This window comes from Plecotus auritus (genome assembly GCF_963455305.1).
Source record: "Plecotus auritus genome assembly, chromosome: 5".
NCBI classification, from domain to species: domain Eukaryota; kingdom Metazoa; phylum Chordata; class Mammalia; order Chiroptera; family Vespertilionidae; genus Plecotus; species Plecotus auritus.
This window is the reverse complement of record NC_137776.1, coordinates 80,880,987-80,902,599: the sequence shown is the minus strand read 5'-3', so window position 1 is coordinate 80,902,599 and position 21,613 is coordinate 80,880,987. Positions and strand designations below refer to the sequence as shown.

At 44.0% G+C, this 21,613-nt stretch overlaps 1 protein-coding gene across 4 annotated transcripts in view; it reads left to right on the top strand.

The window, feature by feature from the left end:
* R3HDM1 (R3H domain containing 1) overlaps positions 1-21,613 on the top strand; it is a 145,084-nt gene that overhangs the window by 104,267 nt on the left and 19,204 nt on the right. For all 4 annotated transcript variants that reach the window (XM_080667247.1, XM_080667245.1, XM_080667246.1 and 1 more), the window contains one exon: positions 20,325-20,428. In XM_080667247.1, the coding sequence (XP_080523373.1) occupies positions 20,325-20,428 (104 nt within the window). The remainder of the gene's footprint in view (positions 1-20,324; positions 20,429-21,613) is intronic.

The following is a 21,613-nucleotide window of genomic DNA, read 5'->3' as shown; positions in this document are numbered from 1 at the left end:
TGAGCAAAATTAATTAGCACAAGCATATGAAATGGAGTTTATAATTTTACATATAAATTAGACAAACTTTTTTTTATTGACCTCAGAGAGGAAGGAAGAGGGAGAGAGAGAGAGAAACATTAATAATGAGAGAGAATCACTGATCAGCCACCTCCTGCATGCCACCACTGGGGATCGAGCCCACAACCTGGGAAATGTGCCCTTGTCTGGAATCAAACATGGGATCCCTCAATCCACAGGCCAACACTCTATGCATTGAGCCAAACCCACTAGGGCTAAAACTTTTTTTAATTTGGTTGTTTGTATTTATGTATATGGTATCTATAGCCTATCTAATAAAGAGGGAATATGCTAATTGACCCTCACGCTGTCACAAATATGGTGGTGCCCACAGCCAATAAGGAGGGAATATGCTAATTGGCTGCCATGCCCTCAAAGATGGCAGCCCCCACAGCCACAAGATGGCAGCACCCAGTCCCCTCAGCCCCACCGGGGTCCCCCAGTCCCCTCAGCTCCCCAGCCGCCCAGGGCCGGCCCGAGGCGCAGGCAAGCCTCAGATGGCGGCTGCCCAGCGCCCAGGGCCACCCGAGGCTCAGGTAACCAGGGCCACCCGAGGCTCGCGCTGCTGGCAGTGGCAGCAGCAGAGGTGTGATGGGGCATCGCCTTCCCCTGATCACCAGGTTGCTTCCCACCCCTGAGGGCTCCTGGACTGTGAGAGGGGGCAGGCCAGGCTGAGGGACGCCCCCTCCAGTGCATAAATTTTCATGCACCGGGCCTCTAGTCTATATATATATATATAAGGCTAAGCAACCGTCCAGCCAACTGACTGGCTGGTAGGTTGGATGCGACCTGACCACCAGGGGGCAGACGCTCAACACAGAAGCTGCCGAGCGACAGCAACTTTGCAGAGTGTCCTCTCGCACTCTGGGACCCCTCGGGGGATGTCAGAGAGCCGGTTTCAGTCCGATCCCTGCAGGCCAGGCCAAGGGGTCCCACCTGCCGGAGGGATCCCCACTCACTCCGCAGACGGCCTTGGAGCCACAGCACAGCTGGCTGGGGAGGTACTGCGGGAGGTTGGCTCCAGGGCATGTCAGCCCTTCTCGCCCAGTTCCACCCTGCCAGCCACCTTCTAATTAATTTCTTTTCAATGTGCACAAATCCATGCACCGGGCCACTAGTTTGTATATAATGAGAGAGTTTAATCCATTTATGATTAATATTTAGTTATTTAGTATTACAACTAATACAATAGATTTTTTTTTCTGCCAGCTTATGTTTGTTTATTTTACCACGCTGTACTTATAACTGCCTGCCTGGTTGGTTGTAGTGCCATTTTATCAAAAGCCCAAATCTATGACATATTCCTTGAGGCTCTTCATCATGGAATCTCACTAATCTGATAATATCAGGGCATGAGATGGTCTAATTAGCTACTTTTTTTGGATCATTGAATCTTGTGCCATTAGGCATTAGTTATCATGATGTGGTTATTAAGAACACAGCTTTGATATCTAAACAAAACCTGACTTCAAGCCTGTGCAACTTTAGGCAAGTTAGACTTTTTGCACTTCGGTTGTCTCGTTTATAAAATTGGAATAATACTTCAGAGGATTGGTGTGAGGGATTACGTGTCTATACTTTGTGTATGGAAATTCCATATTCTAAAATAGATACTTGCCTGTATTCTTAAGTAGAGCACACTAAAAATAGTTAAACTATTTGTTGCTGATTTGGAGCCACAGTCTTGAGCATCAGTGATTATATTGTGTCCCCGCAGTATTTTGAAGCATATAAGGAATATTTTCACTTATAGATGCTCTTTGATTTATGATGGGGTTAAGTTCTGATAAACCCATCCTAAGTTGAAAATATCATAAGTAGAAAATATTTTTAATACACCTAACCTACATAATAGCTTAGCCAGCCTACCTTAAACATGCTCAGAATACTCACATTAAGCTACAGTTGGGCAAAATCATCTAACAGCGAATACACTATAGAGTGTCAGTTATTTACCCTTGTGATCATATGCCTGACTAAAGCTACAGCCACTGCTGCTGCCCAGCATCAAAGAGTGTATTGTGCCCGGCTGGTGTTGCTCAGTGGTTGAGCTTCAACCCATGAGCTGGAAGGTCCCTGGTCCGATTCTGCTCAGGGCACATGCCTGGGTTGTGGGCTTAGCCCTCAGTGGGGGACACGCAGGAGGCCCAGGCCCAGGCCCAGACCAGGGCTGCGTATTGAACCTGCAACCCAGGTACTGCACTTGACCAAGAATCAATCCTGTGACCCTTTGGTGCATGAGCTGATACTCTTAACTGCTTAGCCACACCGGCCAGGGCCTCTCCGGTTTTTTATTTTCCCTCTGTGTTCTTCAGCTTACATAATTACTACTAACTCAGGATAGATGATTTCTATGTCTTTATTAATATTTTCTAATTGTTAATGCAGCATTGTTACCATTCTTTCTTTACTTCCTTAATCATGGTTTCCTTTGATTGCGTTGTGGTTTTTTTCTGATAAATGTGAAAAATTGTTCATTCTCATAGGGAGTTTCTGTTCCCTGCTTTTCTAAGGTATTGGTCATACTTTCCTGTTTCTTTGCATCTCTTGTAATAATATATTGTAGTAACTCTGGGTATCTCCTATTGTTTGCTTGTGTATTTGTTTATAGTCAGTGACTGGGTTATTTTATTTTATTTTATTTTTTTTTTTTAATAAATCTTTATTCAGATTATTACAATTATTTCTCCTTTTTTCCCCCATAGTTCCCCTCCAGCCATTTCCCACCCCACCTTCTGCCCTTACCTACCCCCCACTGTCCTCATCCATAGGTGTATGATTTTTGTCCAGTCTCTTTATGAACCCCCCCATACCCCTTTCCCCCTGAGAATTATCAGTCCACTCCCTTTCTATGCCCCTGATTCTATTGTATTCACCAGATTATTCTGTTCCTCAGGTTTTTAATTCACTTGATTTTTAGGTTCACTTGTTGATAGATATGTATTTGTTGTTCATAATTTTTATCTTTCCTTTTTTCTTCTTCCTCTTCTTTAAGAATGCCTTTCAGCATTTCATATAATACTGGTTTGGTGGTGATGAACTCCTTTAGCTTTTTCTTGTCTGTGAAACTCTTTATCTGCCCTTCAATTCTGAATGATAGCTTTGCTGGGTAGAGTAATCTTGGTTGTAGGTTCTTGCTATTCATCACATTGAAAATTTCTTGCCACTCCCATCTGGCCTGCATAGTTTCTGTTGAAAAGTCAGCTGACAGTCGTATGGGTGCTCCCTTGTAGGTAACTAACTGTTTTTCTCTTGCTGCTTTTAATATTCTCTCTTTGTCTTTTGCTCTTGGCATTTTAATTATGATGTGTCTTGGTGTAGTCCTCTTTGGATTCCTTTTGTTTGGGGTTCTGTGGGCTTCCTGGACTTGTAAGTCTATTTCTTTCACCAGGTGGGGGAAGTTTTCGGTCATTATTTCTTCAAATAGGTTTTCAGTATTTTGCTCTCTCTCTTCTTCTGGCACCCCCATAATTCTGATGTTGGTACGCTTGAAGTTGTCCCAGAGTCTTCTTACATTATCTTCAACTTTTTGGATTTTTTTTTTTGCTTTTTGCTTTTTCGGTTGAGTGTTTTTTGCTTCTTTGTATTTCAATTCTTTGACTTGATTTTTGTGTTCCCCTTGTCTGTTTTTGGGTCTCTGTATAATATTTTTTATTTCAGTCAGTGTATGTTTAATTTCTAGTTGGTCCTTTTTCATCTCTTCGAGGGTCTCGTTATATTTATCGGCCTTTTCTAGGATATTCTTAAAAAGCCTTATAACCGTGGTTTTGAATTCTATATCCAGTCGTTTGTTTTCCTCCATTTCTTTCGTTTGTGATCTGATTCTTAGACGCCGCATTTTCACTGCTTCCCTGAGTTGTTAGATTTGTGTGCTAGGTTTCCAATTTGGCCCAGTGGGTCTGCCTCCCCAGTTAACCTGAGGTGGACACTCTTGGTGCACACCTTTGTGGACTGTGTGTACAGCCTTGTTGTAATTAAGTCTTTATTGTTGTTGGTATCACTGGGAAGAATTGACCTCCAGGCCAGTTGGCTGTAAGGATCAGCTGTGTCTATGCTGGGAGAAGTTTGGTGCTGGAGACAGCCTTATAGGATTAGACTTGCCAAATTGCAATAGCCTCTGTGCTCAGCTTGGATGGGGTGGAGTCTCAGTCTTGGCTTCCCATCAGCCTTGCCCTTGCTAGCACGTGTGTGCCTTCAGTCCTCTGCCTTCCCGGCTCCCGATTCTCCGCCCGAGAGTCCAGACTCCCCCCACAAGAGCGTGGGTCTCCGGGGGCTCGCCTGGAACTGGGGTTCACTGCAGTCAGAACTGGGGCTCACTTCAGTCAGAACTGGTGTTCAGTGCCGTCAGGAGCCTCTCACTCCCTTCCGCTAGGGAAAGCCTGTGGCAGCCTCCCGCAGCCTTTGTGCGCACTGGCGCGAGCGGACTTTCAGTCTTCCGCCTTCCCCGGCTCCCGAGTCTCCGCCCGAGAGTCCAGACTCCCCCCACAAGAGCGTGGGTCCCCGGGGGCTCGCCTGGAACTGGGGTTCACTGCAGTCAGAACTGGGGCTCACTTCAGTCAGAACTGGGGTTCAGTGCCGTCAGGAGCCTCTGACTCCCTTCCGCTAGGGAAAGCCTGTGGCAACCTCCGCAGCCTTTGCGCGCACTGGCGCGAGCGGACTTTCAGTCCTCCGCCTTCCCCGGCTCCCGAGTCTCCGCCCGAGAGTCCAGACTCCCCCCACAAGAGCGTGGGTCCCCAGGGGCTCGCCCGGAATAGGTGTTCAGTGCAGTCAGAACTGGGGTTCAATGCGGTCGGGGGCTCCCTTCCCCCTTCCGCCAGAGAAAGCCAGCCAGGCACTCCGCCGCCCTTCCTCTCTGCGCGCACCAAGACCCTTTGCCGTACCTCCAATTCTCTGTGAGCTTTTCTCCTTCCTTCTAGTTGTAGAATTTTCACTCAGTCAGCTTTCCTGCGGTTCTGGATGGTGTCCGTTCTGTCTTTTAGTTGTAGTTTTGAAATTGTTGTGCGAGGCAGCAGTTTAGGTGTTTACCTATGCCGCCATCTTGGTTTCTCTTGTCAGTGACTGGGTTATTTTAGTGACATCTATTTAATTCCCCCTTCCGCTCCCCGCTCCCCCACCTCCAGGGTTCAACCTCTGATGCTGTTCTCAAGCAGGGAAAGCTTTGGGTATTCTCATAGTAATCCTGGGGTGACAGTGGTTTTGGCAGGACTCTGTTCCTTTCTTCCTTGACAACACCCAACTGTTAAACTCCACTAACTGCCAGCTGATTACTCTGCTGTTTTCAACAATCCCTGATTCCTAAGTTGCCCTACAAAATATTCCAATTAAAATATGACTCCTGTGAAGGAGAAATTTCTGGGGTCAGTGTTTGATTTTTATTCTGACCTCAGGAAGGCTCTGTCCAGCTCTCTTTTTACCTGGTTTCCTCCTTCAAACCAGCAGGCCTAAGTTTAGCCTGAATCCTGAATCACCTCACAGTTGTCTACTACAATCTGTACTATTCTTTTTTTTTTAAGATTATTAATTTTTTAAAATTTATTTTAGAGAGAGGAAGGGAGAGGAATGGAGAGATGGAAACATCAATGAGAGAGAAACATCTATTGGCTGCCTCCTACACGCCCCCCACCAGGGATCAAGCCAAAACCCAGGCATGTGCCCTGACCAGGAATCGAACCAGGGACCTTTTGGTTCATGAGTCAATACTCAATCACTGAGCCACATCAGCCAGGCCAGCCTGTGCTCTTCTTGAGATTACCCTAGGCTTGAACGTCTTCCCTCTCTGTTGCAATTGAAGTCAGTTCTTTTGAGAAGACATTAGGTGCTATCTGTTTTATGGCCTGTTTTCTCCCCAGAAAAATTTCTGGAGCTGGGGATGTGGACAGTGGTAAGCTTCTCTCCAAGTGGCAGCGTCCTTTATGATCTGAGCACTTGAAAAGTGAGGGACCACAGCCTAGGGTCCTAAGCTTGCCTTTCCTGACATGGAATCACCAAGAACTGGAGCAAAAGTGATCATGCCTTGCCCTGGCTGGTGTGGCTCAGTGGCAAAGCGTTGGCCTGCACGCTGAAGGGTCTTGGGTTAGATTCCCGGTCGAGGGCACGTACCTGGGTTGCAGGTTCATTCCCCTGTTGGGACACATATATATATAGGAGGCAACCAATCGATGTGTTTCTCTCTCTGTCTCTCTTTCTCTTTCTCCCCTCATTCCTCTCTTTCACTCTCTCTCTAAAAATCAATGGAGCCGAAACCGGTTTGGCTCAGTGGATAGAGCATCGGCCTGCGGACTGAAGGGTCCCGGGTTCGATTCCGGTCAAGGGCATGTACCCTGGTTGCGGGCACATCCCCAGTAGGGGGTGTGCAGGAGGCAGCTGATCGATGTTTCTCTCTCATCGATGTTTCTAGCTCTCTATCCCTCTCCCTTCCTCTCTGTAAAATATCAATAAAGTATATTTTAAAAAATAAAATAAAAAAATAAAAATCAATGGAAAAAATATCCTCAAGTGAAGATTAACAACAACAAAAAAGTGATCAGGCCAGGGCCCCAGTATTCTCAGTATGTCATATCTCAGTATGTCAATAGACCTTCTGTTTCATAAGTGGGAGTTAGGGGGAAAGGAGTTTCCATCTATCAACTTCAACAACAGGTACTGGAGGCAGGAGGACAAAACTGACATATTACTTCTCCTTTGTGGAAGAAAGCCCTTTGTGTGCTGTGGGAGAGGGAGCTCTGTGTTCCTGACTACAAGTTATCTGGAGTAGACTCTGTACGTTAATGAATCTAGACAAGGAACAGAGAAAGCATCTTAGTTCAAATATAAGACCCACATTTCTAATCATGTTTTTAAAGGTGTTCTTATTTGCTGTTCATCCTGTAGTCCATTTCCAGCGGCTTTGAGTAGTTGCATTTTTATAGTTTTCACCAGTTTCAGTGGGGTGCAGGTTAACAGAACTCATGCTGTCATGCCAGAAGTCATTTTGTAATAGGTGAAATTTTAATTCAAAAAAAATGAAATTATAGTATTGTGGCATTCTGTCTTTTGAAATTATACATAAAAGATTTGGCGAAGCTGTTTGGGGAATTGGATCTCTGTTCTTAGTTGTATAAGCAGTGTCCTCATTGCCAAGGCATTTTTATGGCCTCACTCAGGAGGCGACTTAATAAGTGGCTAAATTATTTCCAAAAGAGCAGCTTAGGATCAGCTATACTGGGGAGATGTTTTCCACCACTTCAGTGCACTACTAAAGTTATATACCCAGCAGACCCACTGACACAACTGCTTTTGATGTTAACTGGTTCATTCTACTGTGTCGGTCAAATATGGCCCCTCTCAAAATCCAGCATTCTCCCAGGAGCACGAAGGATAACATTGTGGTTGAATGTGTTTAATAGCTGCCCTGACCTTGCTAGTCTGGTTAGTGGTTAGAGCATTGTCCCTCACACCAAAGGGTCCCAGGTTCTATTCCTGGTCAAGGGCATTTACCTGGGTTTCAGATTTGATCCCTGAACCCCGGTCATGGTGCCTGTGGGAGGCAACCAGTTGATGTGTCTTTCTCACATTCTCTCTTTCCCTCTCCTTCTCCCTCATTCCCTTCCCTCCCTCCTTTTCATTCTCTAAAAAAAAAAAAATCAATGGAAAAAATATCCTCAGGTAAGGATTAACAAATAATAAAAAATAATAGCTGCTTTTACAGTTCTCAAGCCAAAGGCATCTTTTATGTGAAATGTGTAGTATAGACCCTTGGATCTCACACAAGCACTTAACAAATACAAAGTTCATTTTTAGGGAAAATGTGAACTCTTACTGCAGGTAATTATGCATTCTACCTATCCTCCTATATAATAAAGAGGTAATATGCAAATTGATCATCACTCCAACACACAAGCTGGCCAGAAGGGGAGGGCAGTTGGGGGCAACCAGGCCTGCAGGGGAGGACAGTTAGGGGTGACCAGGCCAGCAGGGGAGGTCAGTTAGGGGCAATCAGGCCAGCAGGAGAGCAGTTAGGCGTCGATCAGGCTGGCAGGGGAGTGGTTAGGGGGTGATCAGGCTGGCAGGCAGAAGCAGTTAGGAACAATCAGGCAGGCGAGCAGTTGGGAGCCAGCAGTCCTGGATTGTTAGAGGAATGTCCGACTGCCTGCTGGGATCGGGCCTAATCAGGCAGTCGGACATCCCTCGAGGGGTCCCAGATTGGAGAGGGTGCAGGCTGGGCTGAGGGACACCCCCACCCCCAAGCACACCCCCGCCCCCCCGTGCACGAATTTCGTGCACTGGTCCTCTATCTAATTGGAGATAATCCTCTCTGAGGCGAGATTTCCACCCCAGCCCCTCAGGTCCCTAGTAAAATATGAACTGTGTCTTATACTAGTATCTTGTTTCAAAGGACTAGATTTCTCTATGATTAACTACTTGCTTTAAATTCATCATAATCATAGAATACAATTAGGATATGTTTGTAGTCCATTACCTGCCAAAGGCTTAAATGCTTTCTTCCTTTATCATTCTGGCAGAGTTGTAGAGTCCTCTGGGTCCACCATTTTATCTTGGCTGTCAGGAAACAGATAGATTAGAGTTCTCAATAAAAGCAACAATCTTGTCCCACATGTCCCAACTTCTTTTTGTTTTGTTAAGTATTTTTCTGGTTTTTAGTCTATTTGGTTTTGTAAAATATTTCACATTTGGAAATAGGTGAACTATAAGTAAATATTTCTATAAATTTGAGCATTTAACTGGAAAGCCCAGAAAAATAGGCCATTTGCGTTTAAGGGAAAAATCCAAAATTTTTTCCAATAAAAGTTTCATTTGACATTAATTTCATTAACTGAGTATATAGTTTGGTCAAATTCTAAATAGTTGAAAGTTTATTTACATTGTCCTAAATAGATACCCTTATCACAAAAATTTACAATGTAGAAATCACCTTGACTTGCAAAAAGCTTATAAGGCAGAAAGCTAGTATATTCTTCCAGAGATAGCAAGACTGGCTGAGCATCTGACCCTCAAATTAAATGAAGGTTTAAAAGTCTAGCTTTTTAGGCATTTGTCATAGAATATTTTTAGTGTTTATTTTTTATAATTACAAAATACATGCATGCCTTTTTGGAAAATAAAAAAAAAAAAGTATAAATTATCAAGAATTAAAAAAAAATCAGCCATAGTCCCATAATCCTAAATTGACTACTGTTTTCATATTCACATTTTTCTGTTAGTCTTTTTTCTTTTCATATATAATTTTAACATAGTTGAGATTCTACTGGATATATTTTGCTCAATTTTATAAATATGCAAGAATTTATTTAGCCTGTTATAGACATGTAGGACATATCCATTTCCCCCACACACACACTTTATTGATTCATCTTGAGTGCAACTTGAATTTCTTCCTTGGCATAGAGTCCTTAGAAGGTAATTAACAGGTCAAAAATATGGTGTTGTTGGGTTTCTTTTTGTTTGTTTTTCTGCCCAGCTGGTGTGGTTCAATAGTTGAGTGCCAACCCATGAACCAGGAGATCACGGTTCGGTTCCCAGTCAGGGCACATGCCTGGGTTGCAGGCTCAATCCCCAGTAGGAGGCTTGCAGGAGGCAGCTGATCAATGATTCTCCTCATTGATATTTCTATCTCATTCTCCTTCCTTCTTCTGAAGTCAATAAAAACAATTTTTTTTATTTTTTCTTTCAATGTTATTTTGTTGTTTTTGTTTGTTTTAATATATTTGTATTGATTTTAGAGAGGAAGGGGGAGAGAGGGAGATAAAAAGGTCAATGATGAGAGAGAATCATGATTGGCTGCCTCCTGCATGCCCCCTACTGGGGATAGAGTCCCCAACCCAGGCATGTGCCCTTGACCAGAATCGAATCTGGGACTCTGCAGTCCACAGTCCAACCCTCTATCCACTGAGCCAAACCAGCTAGGGCTCAATATTATTTTGTATTGCTTTCAGGTGTACAGCTTAGTGGTTAAATAGTCATATACTTTACATAATGTTTCTCTCGATATTTCCAGTACCCCAACTGATAACATACAGTCATCTCAATATTATCGACTATATTCCTTATGCTTTACTTACATTCCCTTGACTATTTTGTAGCTACCAATTGTGCTTCTTAATCCCTTCACCTCTTTCACCCAGTCCCAAACCCCTCTCCCCTCTGACAACCAGCAGTTCGCTCTCTGAGTCTTTGAGTCTGTTTCTATTTTGTTCATTTATTTTGTTCTTTAGATTTCCATATAAGTGAAATATGGTATTTGTCTTTCTCTGACTAAGTTGAGTGACTTATTCACTGAGCATAGTACTATCCTCTTCAGCCGTGGGCAAACTACGGCCTGCGGGCCGGATCCGGCTGTTCTATCCGGTTCTCTTGCTCTCCCCTCCACTCCTTTACTTTGAATTTATATTAGTTCACACAAACACTCCATCCATGCTTTTGTTCCGGCCCTCCGGTCCAGTTTAAGAACCCATTGTGGCCCTCGAGTCAAAAAGTTTGCCCACCCCTGTGTCCATCCATGCTATTATAAATAGTAAGATTTCATTCTATTTTATAGCCAAGTAATATTCCATTGTATATAGGTACCAGAGCTTTTTTATTCACTCATCTATTGATGGACACTTGGGTTGCTTCCAAGATATAACCTTTTTTAAGGTCCTTGGTACCTTTTGATAAAATCTTCCTTTGATTTACAATCCCAGTGGCTACTGACTCGTTTTCCTTTTTTTTCATGGCTTTTTATTTTTATTTTTTTAATTGATTTTAGAGAGAGGAAGGGAGAGAGAGAGACAGAAACATCAATGATGAGAGAGAATGATTGATTGGCTGCCTCCTACACACCCCCCACTGGGGGATCGAGCCCACAACCCAGGCATGTGCCCTTGACCGGAATTGAACCCAGAACCCTTCAGTCCACAGGTTCTATCCACTGAGCCAAACCAGCTAGGGCTACTGACTCATTTTTATTGTTTTCATAAATGGTGACGTATCTCATTTTAATTTGGTTCTTTGATTGTTAATGAAGTTGTATATTTTTTATTTGTATTTTCAATTATTTGACCAAGTCTTTTTATCATAGTTTGGCAAGACAGGTGATATTCATGGGAGAGCTGACAGCCAGATAAATGTTAAAGTCATACAAAATAAGTGGACTTTGAACTCAAACCTGTGCTGCCTTCTGACACCCAAATCCTTGGTCCTTACCACTAGGTCAAGTATTTAATATCAAAAGTCATTACAATAGATAGGAACGCAACATAACTTGAATTTGCAAGAGTATCTAATAAATATATCTAATACCAAGCATTAATTTTCACCCATACTATGGCATGCCAGATAATTAACATGATCTAATCAAAGTGGCATCGATACTGCCCCATAAAAGGCCATTTTTAGGCATTCATAAAGGGTTATATATATTAATTCTTCACACTTTGGTAAACTGCAGTAGGCTTCTGATTAGGTTTCTGATTTTAAAAATATGTAATGTGATTATCATTTTTTCCATCATGGCTTTGATTCCAAAATACAGTAAAAATGAGGAAATAAATGACTGGAGCAAAGGGGAATTCTACCTATGAATTATCATAGATGATTATAGGTGAACATTGTAGAAAACCCAAAAGAAGAAACTTGTTGGATATTTATGTCATTTGTCAATCTCCATTGCTCCCAAGTATGTCAAACATGCGGCCCATCAGCCGAGAGTTTGACATGCTTGCTGTAGAGGTATTTTGCAGCAATTTGATTGGCTGTTCCATACACTGAGAAAAAACTCCTAAAAAGTATGGCAAAACAATTGGTGTAAGTGGCAAGACTCATGTTTGTTGCCATGACGTTCAATACCTTTGAAAGTTTATATTAATTCGTTTTAATTTACACATTCATAGGTTTTAAGTCAGTACTTTTTTAAAAAAAAAATTTATTTCAGAGAAGAAGGGAGAGGGAAAGAGAAATAGAAACATCAATGATGAGAGAATCTTTGATCAGCTACCCCCTGCACACTCCCCACCAGGGATTGAGCCAGCAACCCAGGCATGTGCCCTGACTGGGAACTGAACCAGCGACCTCCTGGTTCATAGGTCAACATTCAACCATTGAGCCATATGGGCCGGGCTAAGTCAGTACTTTTCAGGGAGTTTCAGACCAAACAGGTCATGAGACTGATACTTTATTTTTCTACTCAAGGGTAGAATATGAACTTTAAGGATTAGGCCTGGTATTTTTTTTTTAATATATTTTATTGATTTTAGAGAGGAAGGGAGAGGGAGAGAGAGATAGAAACATCAGTGATGAGAGAGAATCAGTGATCTGCCACCGAGCCCACCCAGCCCATGACCCTGGTATGTGCCCTGACCAGGAATGGAACTGTGACCTCCTGGTTCTTAGGTCGATGCTCAACCACTGAGCCACACCAGCTGGGCCTGGTGTTTTACTTTAAGAAGTCCCCTTCTTTCTATTTCTATCTTGTCTTACAAAGGAGGAATTTTTGAAGTCGCTCCCTTTTGTGAATATTATATATTTGTGGTTTTTTGTTTGTTGGCTTTGTTAATCCTCACCCAAGGATATTTTTCCCATTGATTTTTTTTTTTTTTTTGAGAAAGTAGAAAGTGGGGAAGAGGGATAGAAGGAGAGAGAGTGGGAGAGACACATCAATTGGTTGCCTCCCGCACATGCCCCTGGGATGAACCTGCAACCCAGTTATGTGTCCTTGACCAGATATCGAACCTGAGACCCTTTGGTGTGCAGGGTGACGCTCTAACCCAGGGGTGGGCAAACTTTTTGACTCGAGGGCCACAATGGGTTCTTAAACTGGACCGGAGGGCTGGAACAAAAGCATGGATGGAGTGTGAACTAATATAAATTCAAAGTAAAGGAGCGGAGGGGAGAGCAAGAGAACCCTCTGCTCTTTCGGCTCCGCGGGCCGGATAGAACAGCCGAACGGGCCGGATCCGGCCCACGGGCCGTAGTTTGCCCACGGCTGCTCTAACAACTGAGCGACACCAGCCAGGGCCTTAAAGTGAGAGTGGTATTTAAAAGCTGACTCCTATGCTTTTTTTCCTCTAATGTGTTATATTTCTGCCTATGTGGAAGGCAAATTAGATCATTGAAAATAGGTATTTAAGAGATTTAAGAAGGCTGCTTATTGTCAAGTATGTGTGCCTTAAAGTGTCTTTTTCTTTATTGGGGGAGATTAGTAGTCTTAGAACTCAGTTTTGTAATTCATTTACCTAATCTAAGGGATAATCAAAACCAAAACCCACTAGTCTGGTAAACTGGAATAACAATTTTTAATGTAGTGATATGGGACATATCGCTTATCTCAGTGACTTGGGGCTTCTAATTCCTATTCTTGGTGGCCTCCTATCATCCATGTGTCTCATAACTTGATTAGGCTATTAGAATGTGTTTAGTGAACAAGATCAGGGTGTGAAGCACTACATGGCCCAAGGGTACATTTACCCCAGTTTGAACCAAAAAATCCTTTCAGCTTTTGGCAAAATTTTCTGTTCTCCCCAGTAATGCCACATTTACTAGTACAAATTGTCAAGCTGCTGTATTATTTCCACAGGTAGCAAATACTCACATAAACACAGTCCAATCATAATTAACATTAATTTCAGAAAGTACTATTTTTACATTTTGTCATATGGTCCAAACTTACTTTTTATGAAATCTTCCCTTTACACTTTTTTCTTTTTCCCTTTTATTGAACCACACTGAGTTACTGCCACCAAAAAACAATAGAACTTTAATTCTTACTAATTGAAGAATTGTCACCTGAATTAGAGAATCATTTCATAACATTTTATTGTGGACATTTTTAAATATTTATAATGAGAGTGTACTCATCTTCTACTTATCACTTAGCTTCTACAGTTATTAACTAATGATTAATCTCTTTTCATCTAAACTTCTATTTCATCCTCCTCCCATATTCTTTTGAAAAAAATCCAGATTTCATATAATTTCATTCATGAGTATTTCAGTATAAGTATCCCTAAAACATGTGGGTTTTAAAAAAATATTTATTGTTTTTAGGTAGGGGGAGCAGAGAGAGAGAAGCATCACGTTGTTTTTCCATTTATTCATGCATTCATTGGCTAATTTTTATATGTACCCTGACCCAGATCGAAGCCCCAACCTTGGTGTATTGGGATGACACTCTAACCAACTGAGCTACCTGGCCAGGGCTAATGAAAGGTTTTTTAAAAACTCACATAATTATAATACTGTTTCACATCTTTAAAAATTTAACAGTTAGGGAGAAACCAAGATGGCGGCATAGGTAAACACCTAAACTGCTGCCTCGCACAACAATTTCAAAACTACAACTAAAAGACAGAACGGACACCATCCAGAACCGCAGGAAAGCTGACTGAGTGAAAATTCTACAACTAGAAGGATAGAGAAAAGCTCACAGAGAATTGGAGGTACGGCAAAGGGTCTTTGTGCGCGCAGAGAGGAAGGGCGGCTGAGAGCCTGGCTGACTTTCTCTGGCGGAAGGGGGAAGGGAGCCCCCGACCGCACTGAACCCCAGTTCTGACTGCACTGAACCCCAGTTCCGGGCGAGCCCCTGGGGACCCACGCTCTTGTGGGGGAACTCTGGACTCTCAGGCGGAGACTCGGGAGCCGGGGAAGGCGGAGGACTGAAAGTCCGCTCGCGCCAGTGCGCGCAAAGGCTGCGGAGGTTGCCACAGGCTTTCCCTAGCGGAAGGGAGTCAGAGGCTCCTGACGGCACTGAACCCCAGTTATGACTGAAGTGAGCCCCAGTTCTGACTGCAGTGAACCCCAGTTCCAGGCGAGCCCCTGGGGACCCACGCTCTTGTGGGGGGAGTCTGGACTCACAGGCGGAGACTCGGGAGCCGGGAAGGCGGAGGACTGAAAGTCCGCTCGCGCCAGTGCGCACAAAGGCTGCGGAGGTTGCCACAGGCTTTCCCTAGTGGAAGGGAGTCAGAGGCTCCTGAAGGCACTGAACCCCAGTTCTGACTGAAGTGAGCCCCAGTTCCAGGCGAGCCCCTGGGGACCCACGCTCTTGTGGGGGGGGTCTGGACTCTCGGGCGGAGAATCGGGAGCTGGGAAAGCAGAGGTCTGAAGTGCGCAAGGGCAAGGCTGACGGGAAGCCAAGACTGAGACTCCACCCCATCCAAGCTGAGCACAGAGGCTATTGCAATTTGGCAAGTCTAATCCTATAAGGCTGTCTCCAGCACCGAACTTCTCCCAGCATAGACACAGCTGATCCTTACAGCCAACTGGCCCGGAGGTCAATTCTTCCCAGTGATACCAATAACAATAAAGACTTAATTACAACAAGGCTGTACACACAGTCCACAAAGGTGTGCACCAAGAGTGTCCACCTCAGGTTAACTGGGGAGGCAGACCCACTGGGCCAAATTGGAAACCTAGCACACAAATCTACCAACTCAGAGAAGCAGTGAAAATGCGGCATCTAAGAATCAGATCACAAACGAAAGAAATGGAGGAAAGCAAACGACTGGATATAGAATTCAAAACCACGGTTATAAGGCTTTTTAAGAATATCCTAGAAAAGGCCGATAAATATAACGAGACCCTCGAAGAGATGAAAAAGGACCAACTAGAAATTAAACATACACTGACTGAAATAAAAAATATTATACAGAGACCCAAAAACAGACAAGAGGAACACAAAAATCAAGTCAAAGAATTGAAATACAAAGAAGCAAAAAACACTCAACCGAAAAAGCAAAAAGCAAAAAAAAAAAATCCAAAAAGTTGAAGATAATGTAAGAAAACTCTGGGACAACTTCAAGCGTACCAACATCAGAATTATGGGGGTGCCAGAAGAAGAGAGAGAGCAAGATACTGAAAACCTATTTGAAGAAATAATGACCGAAAATTTCCCCCACCTGGTGAAAGAAATAGACTTACAAGTCCAGGAAGCCCACAGAACCCCAAACAAAAGGAATCCAAAGAGGACTACACCAAGACACATCATAATTAAAATGCCAAGAGCAAAAGACAAAGAGAGAATATTAAAAGCAGCAAGAGAAAAACAGTTAGTTACCTACAAGGGAGCACCCATACGACTGTCAGCTGACTTTTCAACAGAAACTATGCAGGCCAGACGGGAGTGGCAAGAAATTTTCAATGTGATGAATAGCAAGAACCTACAACCAAGATTACTCTACCCAGCAAAGCTATCATTCAGAATTGAAGGGCAGATAAAGAGTTTCACAGACAAGAAAAAGCTAAAGGAGTTCATCACCACCAAACCAGTACTATATGAAATGCTGAAAGGTATTCTTAAAGAAGAGGAAGAAGAAAAAAGGAAAGATAAAAATTATGAACAACAAATACATATCTATCAACAAGTGAACCTAAAAATCAAGTGAATTAAAAACCTGAGGAACAGAATAATCTGGTGAATATAATAGAATCAGGGGCATAGAAAGGGAGTGGACTGATAATTCTCAGGGGGAAAGGGGTATGGGGGGTTCATGAAGAGACTGGACAAAAGTCATACACCTATGGATGAGGACAGTGGGGGGTAGGTAAGGGCAGAAGGTGGGGTGGGAAATGGGTGGAGGGGAGCTATGGGGGAAAAAAGGAGAAATAATTGTAATAATCTGAATAAAGATTTATTTTAAAAAAATAATAAAAAATAAAATAAAAATAAAAATAAAAAATTTAAGTTAGTTTCTTAATTATGTCAAACTAGTGACCCAGTGCATGAAATTTGTGCACATTAAAAGGGGATTAATTAGAGTAAATAATTTAATATTGCTACTTGCCCTTTCTCTATAATAGAAGTATCAGAGATGAAAGAAAAGTAGTATTATGTATATGAAAACCTTCCTCCTGTCAGAGTCTGAGGCTCACCACGGGACCCAGAGTTAAGTCCCTGCCACCCACATGGCACCTCAAAATCACGTGAGACCCAGACCCGGCCAGCACCGCCCCCCCAATTGGGTTATATCCAGACCAGCCCAGTCCCACCCTTGTCAAGCCCTGCCGGGCAGGGGGCATAGCCTCAGGTCCCCTGGCCCGGCACCAGGACGGGGTGCGTGGCCTGAGATCCCCCCAGTCCAGACCGGGGCGGGGGGCGTGCCTTGAGGTCCCCCGTCAAGCCTCGCCAGGTGGGGGACAGGGCCTGAGATTTCCTGTCAAGCCCCGTTGGGTGGGGCGCATGGCCTTAGGTTCCCCGTCAAGCCCCGCCATGCGGGGGTGGGGGGCGCAGCCTCAGGTCCCCCGTAAAGCCCCACCTGCAAGGGGGTGCAGCCTCAGGTCCCCGGTCAAGCCTCGCTGGGTGGGGGCACAGCCTAAGTTCCCCTGACCCAGCACTGGGGGTGCACCTTGAGGTCCCCTGTCAAGCCCCACCTGGTGGGGGGCGCAGCCTGAGGTCATCCGGCCTGGGGCAGGGGGAGCAGCCTGAGGTCCCCTAGCCCAGCACCAGGACAGGAAGCGCACATTGAGGTCCCCCGTCAAGCCCTGCTGGGCGAGGACACAGCCTGAGTTCCCCGACCCAGCACTGGGGGGGCATGGCCTGAGGTCCCCGTCAAGCCCTGCTGGGTGGGGGGTGTGGGCTGAGGTCCCCTGTCAAGCCCTGCCTGGTGGGGGATGCGGCCTGGGGTCCCCTGTCAAGCCCCACGGGGGCTGGATAGGGCATAGCCTTAGGTCCCTGCTGATTGCTCCTTAAGGCTGCTCATGGGAACTTGGCCTCAGCTGTGGGTGCAGCCATCTTTGTGACAGAGTGTTGGTCAATTAGCATATTCCCTCTTTATTAGATAGGATACCCAGTTGATATTGATATTTCCAACTGACCCATAAATATTGCTTGTGTTTTTACATATTTGTCTTGTAGAGTGTCCCAAAGTCAGGATTTTCCTAATTTTGTCATCCTGGTGTTTTTTAATATGTCTCCCTGTATTCTCTATAATTCAGTAGTTGGATCTAATGTGGTATTTTTAATGCATTACATGAAATGTAAGTTTAAAAAGCTTGTAAAGCTAGGTTCAGAAATAATACTATGTAAAGAAAGTTTATTTAAATGATGAAAAAAGAGTGGAAAGTAATAGGGTTTATATTACAATTAAGGTTTCTGATTACTCAAGAATTCTCAGGAAGAATTAATAGTATCTGTGATTTGAAACTGTTTTCCTGAAAGAATTTGCTAAAAAAAGAAAACTTTAAAGACTTACTATGACAAATTGCATATTAGACTCTAAAAGACTTATTATTGACAAATATGGCAATAACTTAATGGTTTTATGCTAACCACCTTTTTTGTTTTTGTCAGTATTTAGGTTAGAGTATGTCAGAATCATGTTCTATTGTTTCCTTTATTCTCAGATTGTACATTTGTAAACAATATAATATTTTTTCTGAGTCTCGTCATTGTCAAACTGCATATTCTGTTTTCTAAAATACAGCTTAGTGAGATCCAAAAAATTACCTTTTTTATTTTATGAAGTTAGTAATTTTTAAGTAATTATTAGAACAAAACAAAAGGCATATTTAGAATAATTTGTAAAGGAATAAGAGCGGTGGAATTAGTTGTTTTTCTTGGTTTCAAAAATTGGTATTATTGCAATAAACATGATAATTATCTAAAAGACTAGAGGCCCGGTGCACGAAATTCGTGCATGGGGGGGGGGTGTCCCTCAGCCCAGCCTGCACCTTCTCCAATCCAGGACCCCTTGAGGGATGTCCGCCTGCCCGTTTAGGCCCGATCCCACCGGGATGGGGCCTAAACAGGCAGTCGGACATCCCTCTCACAATCCAGGACTGCTGGTTCCCCACTACTCGCCTGCCTGCCTTGCTGATTGCCCCTAACCGCTTCTGCCTGCCAGCCTGATCACCCCCTGACCACTCCCCTGCCAGCCTGATTGTTGCCTAACTGCTCCCCTGCCAGCCTGTTTGCCCCTAACTGCCCTCCCCTGCAGGCCTGGTCACCCCTAACTGCCCTCCCCTGCAGGGCTGGTCCCCCACAACTGCTCTCCCCTGCAGGCCTGGGTCCCCCCCAACTGCCTTTCCCTGCAGGCCTGGTCACCCCCAACTTCCCTCCTCTGCCGGTCTGGTCACCCCTAACTGCCCTCCCCTGCAGGCTTGATCGCCCACAACTGCCCTCCCTTGCAGGCCTGGTCCCTCCCAAATGCCCTCCCCTGCTGGCCTGATCGCCCACAACTGCCCTCCCTTGCAGGCCTGGTCCCTCCCAACTACCTTCCCCTGCTGGCCATCTTGTGTCCACTTGGGGGCAGGATCTTTGACCACATGGGGGCAGCCATCGTGTGTGTTGAAGTGATGGTCAATCTGCATATTACTCTTTTATTAGATAGGATAGATGTCTGGTGCACGTGTGGGGGCCAGCTGGTTTGCCCTGAAGGGTGTCCTGGATCAGTGTGGGGGTTCCCTTGGGGCGTGGGGCGGCCTGGGCGAGGGGCCTGTTCTGGTTTGCAGGCCGGCCACACACCCCAGCGACCCAAGCCGAGGCCCTGGTATCTAGGATTTATTTATCTTCTAGAATTGAAACTTTGTAGCCTGGAGCAGAGCCAAGCCTCCTGCTCGCTCAGTGGCAGCAGCCATTTCTGTTGGGATTTATTTATCTTCTATAATTGAAACTTTGTAGCCTGAAGCGGAGGCCAAGGCAGGCCAAGGTGTGCAGAAACCTTGGCTTCCTCCATCGCCTGGGGCAACCCTAGCCTCCTGCTCTCTCCAGCTCCGTGGATTCTGCCATTTTTGTTGGGATTTATTTATATTCTGTAATTGAAACTTTGTAGCCTGGAGTGGAGGCCTGGGCTGGCCAGGGTGTGTGGAAAGCTTGGCTTCCTCCATCACCGGGGAAACCCAAGTCTCCCTCCTGCTCTCTCTGTGGCTGCAGCCATCTTGGTTGGGTTAATTTGCATACTTGCTCCTGTTTGGCTGGTGGGCGTGGCTTGGGGTGTAGCACAGTGATGGTTAATTTGCATATTACTCTTTTATTAGATAGGATAATTATCCAAAAGATAATTTATTTTTTATTTTATTGTTTAAAGTATTACAAATAGTAGTACATATGTCTCCCTTTTTTCCCCATTGACCTTCCCCCGGCCTGCCCTACCCCCCCTGGCACTTGCCCTCACCCCCCCCAAAAGATAATTATTTATAACTCACAGAGAAAAGAGTTGCATTTGACTTTTACTGCTAATCAATTTGAACAATAATTTCTTTTAAGAAATTCGTAGGACTGTTTGTTCCAAGCACCTTTACAGTCATCTCCGTCTCATTGTGCTGTGCTTTTGTGTTTGTTTTATTTTTTTTTCCCTTAGCTCATCAGTAGGTTACTTACAACATCCAGGATCAGAACAAGTACAGTTTCCTCGAAATACTTCACCCTGCAATTCCCAGCAGCTTCAAAGCCACCAGTGTGCAGGTATGAACAGATAATTGAACAAAAGAATGATGCTTTCTCATTTGAGGAAAAATTAAATTAAGTTCCTTAGGCAGTTCTTTTTTTTTTTCAATTTGATAAATCTTTATTGTTCAGATTATTACAGTTGTTCATCTTTTTTCCCCCCATAGTTCCCCGCCACCCGGTTCCCACCCCACCCTCTGCCCTTACCCCTCCCCGCACTGTCCTCATTCATAGGTGTACAATTTTGTCCAGTATCTTCCTGCACCCCCAAACCCCTCCCCCGCCCAAGAATTGTCAGTCCACTCCCTTTCTATGCCCCTGATTCTATTATATTTGCCAGTTTATTCTGTTCATCACATTTTTTATTCACTTGATTTTTAGATTCATTTGTTGATAGATATGTATTTGTTGTTCCTAATTTTTATCTTTACCTTTTTCTTCTTCCTCCTCTTCTTAAAGAGTACCTTTCAGCATTTCATATAATACTGGATGAACTTCTTTAGCTTTTTCTTATCTGTGAAGCTCTTTATCTGCCCTTCCATTCTGAATGATAGCTTTGCTGGGTAGAGTAATCTTGGTTGTAGGTTCTTGCTATTCATGACTCTGAATATTTCTTGCCACTCCCGTCTGGCCTGCATAGTTTCTGTTGAGAAATAAGCTGACAGTCGTATGGGTGCTCCCTTGTAGGTAACTAACTGTTTTTCTCTTGCTGATTTTAATATTCTCTCTTTGTCTTTTGCTCTTGGCATTTTAATTATGATGTGTCTTGGTGTGGTCCTCTTTGGATTCCTTTTGTTTGGGGTTCTCTGCGCTTCCTGGACTTGTAAGTCTATTTCTTTCACCAGGTGGGGGAAGTTTTCAGTCATTATTTCTTCAAATAGGTTTTCAGTATCTTGCTCTCTCCTTCTGGCACCCCCATAATTCTGATGTTGGTACGCTTGAAGTTGTCCCAGAGGCTCCTTACACTATCTTCATATTTTTGGATTCTTTTTGCTTTTTGCTTTTCCGGTTGAGTGTTTTTTGCTTCTTTGTATTTCAATTCTTTGACTTGATACTTGTGTTCCTCTAGTCTGTTTTTGGGTCTCTGTATAATATTTTTTATTTCAGTCAGTGTATGTTTAATTTCTAGTTGGTCCTTTTTCATATCTTCAAGGGTCTCGTTATATTTATCGGCCTTTTCTAGGATATTCTTGAAAAGCCTTA